This window comes from Cinclus cinclus, chromosome 15, assembly GCF_963662255.1.
Source record: "Cinclus cinclus chromosome 15, bCinCin1.1, whole genome shotgun sequence".
In the NCBI taxonomy this organism is placed as follows: Eukaryota; Metazoa; Chordata; class Aves; order Passeriformes; family Cinclidae; genus Cinclus; species Cinclus cinclus.
In genome coordinates, this window is record NC_085060.1 from 3,119,030 (window position 1) to 3,121,903 (window position 2,874).

General features: G+C 58.7%; 1 protein-coding gene across 2 annotated transcripts; it reads left to right on the top strand.

Moving 5' to 3' along the window:
* Positions 1 to 533: 533 nt before the first annotated feature.
* Positions 534 to 2,023, top strand: LOC134050097 (transcription factor SOX-3-like). 2 transcript variants are annotated; one of them, XM_062502947.1, is made up of 2 exons: positions 534 to 1,108; positions 1,148 to 2,023. In XM_062502947.1, exons 1-2 carry the CDS (start codon positions 1,048 to 1,050, stop codon positions 2,002 to 2,004), a joined length of 918 nt encoding a protein of 305 aa, XP_062358931.1. In that variant the 5' UTR covers positions 534 to 1,047; the 3' UTR covers positions 2,005 to 2,023. The 2 variants fall into 2 exon arrangements, with proteins under 2 accessions (XP_062358931.1, XP_062358930.1); XM_062502946.1 differs by having other exon boundaries at positions 534 to 2,023.
* Positions 2,024 to 2,874: the final 851 nt, after the last annotated feature.

Here is a 2,874-nt window from a genome sequence, read left to right on the forward strand (position 1 = left end):
TCTGGCGAAGGAAGGGAAGGAGGGGAAAAGGGAGAGGAGGGACGGACAGGGAAGCCGGTGATTGACAGCTCAAGTGGGCGCCGCTCCACTCACATATCCGCCGCCAAAGTTTTCTTTCACACGGACAGAACTTTCTGTTGCCATGAAACTCGGGGTATTCGCAAGCGCCGTCCCCTCTACCCACCCCCCCCCCCCCCCCCTCTTTTAGGGCAGCCGGGAGCCGGAAAAGTTCAAGCGGCAGCGGGACGGGTGTAGGTGGGGATGGCCGGGAGTGCCCGGCCGGTAGCCAACCATCCCGGCCCCTCGCCCACCGACAGCCGTGCCCGATCCCAGCACGGCAGGGTAGATTCTCCCCCAGGCGACAGCTTGGGAGTGGGAGTACAAGAGTGAAAGAGCCCGTCCATCCTTCCCCCACCCCTTCATCCGCTCCGGGGGTTGCGTCTGTGCAGTGCGGGCTCGCTCGTTCTCTCCAGGCAGCCTTCTCCGAGCTTGGCACGGGGCTGTGCATCCCCCCGGGCAGCCCCAAACCCCTTTGTGCCCGGCATCCCGCTCCGCCCCGCTCCTCCTCCCCGCAGGGCAGCCCCGGCCCGCTCCCTCCCCCCCGGCACGGCCGCAGCTGCGGGAGCCGCTCTGCCCCGGGGGGCTGCGGGACGCGGCGGGAGGGGCCCGGTACCCGCGGCATCCCCGAGCCCGGTCCCTCCGCCCGCCCCCGGCCGGTCAGCTCCCGGTTGGGGCTGTCGGGAACCGCTCTCTGATTGGCCACCGCCCCCTCATTTATAGCCCGTCAATCACGGACCCCCGCGATCCGTGCGCGCATCGCCCGCTGCTGCCCGCGGGAGCCGCTCCGCTCCGCAGCAGCTCCGGCACCTCGGGGAGCGGCGCTTCTGCCACGCACAGAAACTTCCTCCTTCTTTCGCGGTAGCTGCCCAGACAGGTTTTTTTTGTTTGGTTTTTTTTTGGGTTTTTTTTTTTTTTTTTTTTTAATTTGGAACTTCCTCTCCGCCCTTGGTACCCGCCGCCCTGGCGCACCTTTTGCCGGCCCCGGCCATGTACAGCATGCTGGAGACGGAGATTAAGGCGCCGCAGCCCACGCCGGGCAGCACCGGCGGTAACCCCGCTGCGGGGAGCACCGGCAAAGCGGGCGGAGGCGGCGGGGCCGGCAACGGAGCGGGAGCGGGCTCGGACCAGGACCGGGTGAAGCGCCCCATGAACGCATTCATGGTGTGGTCGCGCGGGCAGCGGCGGAAGATGGCCCAGGAGAACCCCAAGATGCACAACTCGGAGATCAGCAAGCGCCTCGGAGCCGACTGGAAGCTGCTGAGCGATGCCGAGAAGCGGCCCTTCATCGACGAGGCCAAGCGGCTGCGGGCCGTGCACATGAAGGAGTATCCGGATTACAAATACCGGCCCCGGAGGAAGACCAAGACCTTGCTGAAGAAGGACAAATACTCGCTGCCCGGTAATCTGCTGGCGCCGGGAGGGGGCAACGCGGTGAGCAGCCCGGTCGGGGTGGGGCAGAGGATTGACACTTATGCCCACATGAACGGCTGGACCAACGGGGCTTACTCACTGATGCAAGACCAGCTGGGCTACAGCCAGCACCCGGGCATGAACAGCCCGCAGCTGCAGCAGATGCACCGCTACGACATGACGGGGCTGCAGTACAGCCCCATGATGTCCACGGCGCAGACCTACATGAACGCCGCCTCCACCTACAGCATGTCCCCCGCCGCCTACGGCCAGCAGCCCTCCACGGCCATGAGCCTGGGCTCCATGGGCTCCGTGGTGAAATCCGAGCCCAGCTCGCCGCCTCCGGCCATCGCTTCCCACTCGCAGAGGGCCTGCCTGGGAGACCTGCGGGATATGATCAGCATGTACCTGCCCCCCGGGGGGGATGCCACAGACCCTTCAGCCCTGCAGGGCAGCAGGTTACACAGCGTCCACCAGCACTACCAGAGTGCCGGGACTGCCGTGAATGGTACCGTACCACTAACTCACATATAAACTTGGCTGCTCGGGACGGCTCCCCCGTCTTAATCTCTAACCCCACCACCGCTCCCTGACTACACCGGGACGTACGGCAGTGTTGCTCGGCTTAGCAGACTTAATACTAACTCTGGAGAAATTTTAAAAAGGAAATCCGTTAGTTGTGTCTTTTTTTTTTTTTTTTTTTTTTTTTTTTGTACAAGAGATATTTGAGCATAAGTTGTTATTTTTAATAGAGCACAACTCCTGCCTCCTAGAAGCCGCTGTGAAGTTTTCAAACCACGGCAACTCCTTTCCTGGTTTCGGCTAGGTTGGCCACTGTTTAATTCGCTTAGAAGATTTAAAAGAATCTTGCATCTTCCAGTTTGATTTCTAGCGTTGCAATGACATAAACAAAAAGCGCGGGCTTTTGTTCTTAAACTCGGTTGTTCACATAATCGCTGTGGTTTATTAAGTGTTTTATTACCGACCCTCGCTTGGTTTCTATACACAATTTGTAGCTTTCACGACTTTTTAATTTCAGAGTTTTATTCCTTGAAAAGGGGGAGGTGGGAGAGAGCAGAGCTGTGCGGGTCGCAAACGCATTTCTTTTATTTATAGTAAGTTGTATGTCTTGATTTTTCTTAAACTGTAAACTTATGTAAATGGGTTTGTGAATTTTACTGTGAACCATGTTTTGACATATCGGATGAAAAAAAAACGTTTTAGTTTTGTTACCGGATTCCTTCCCTCCCGCCAAAAAAAAGTCATCGAAATACTCCCTCCCTGTTCCTACTCCTCGTTTGATTCCTTCTTCCCGATGGAGAGAGATCAATAAATTTTATATCAGGCACGTCGGCGGTGTGCGGACGGTTTGTGCGGATCCGAGCGGGCCAGGGCCGAGCCCAT

Bases quoted from the DNA above. Each gene is read 5' to 3' on its own strand.
- LOC134050097 (XM_062502946.1), top strand. From the start codon at position 1,048: ATGTACAGCATGCTGGAGACGGAGATTAAGGCGCCGCAGCCCACGCCG.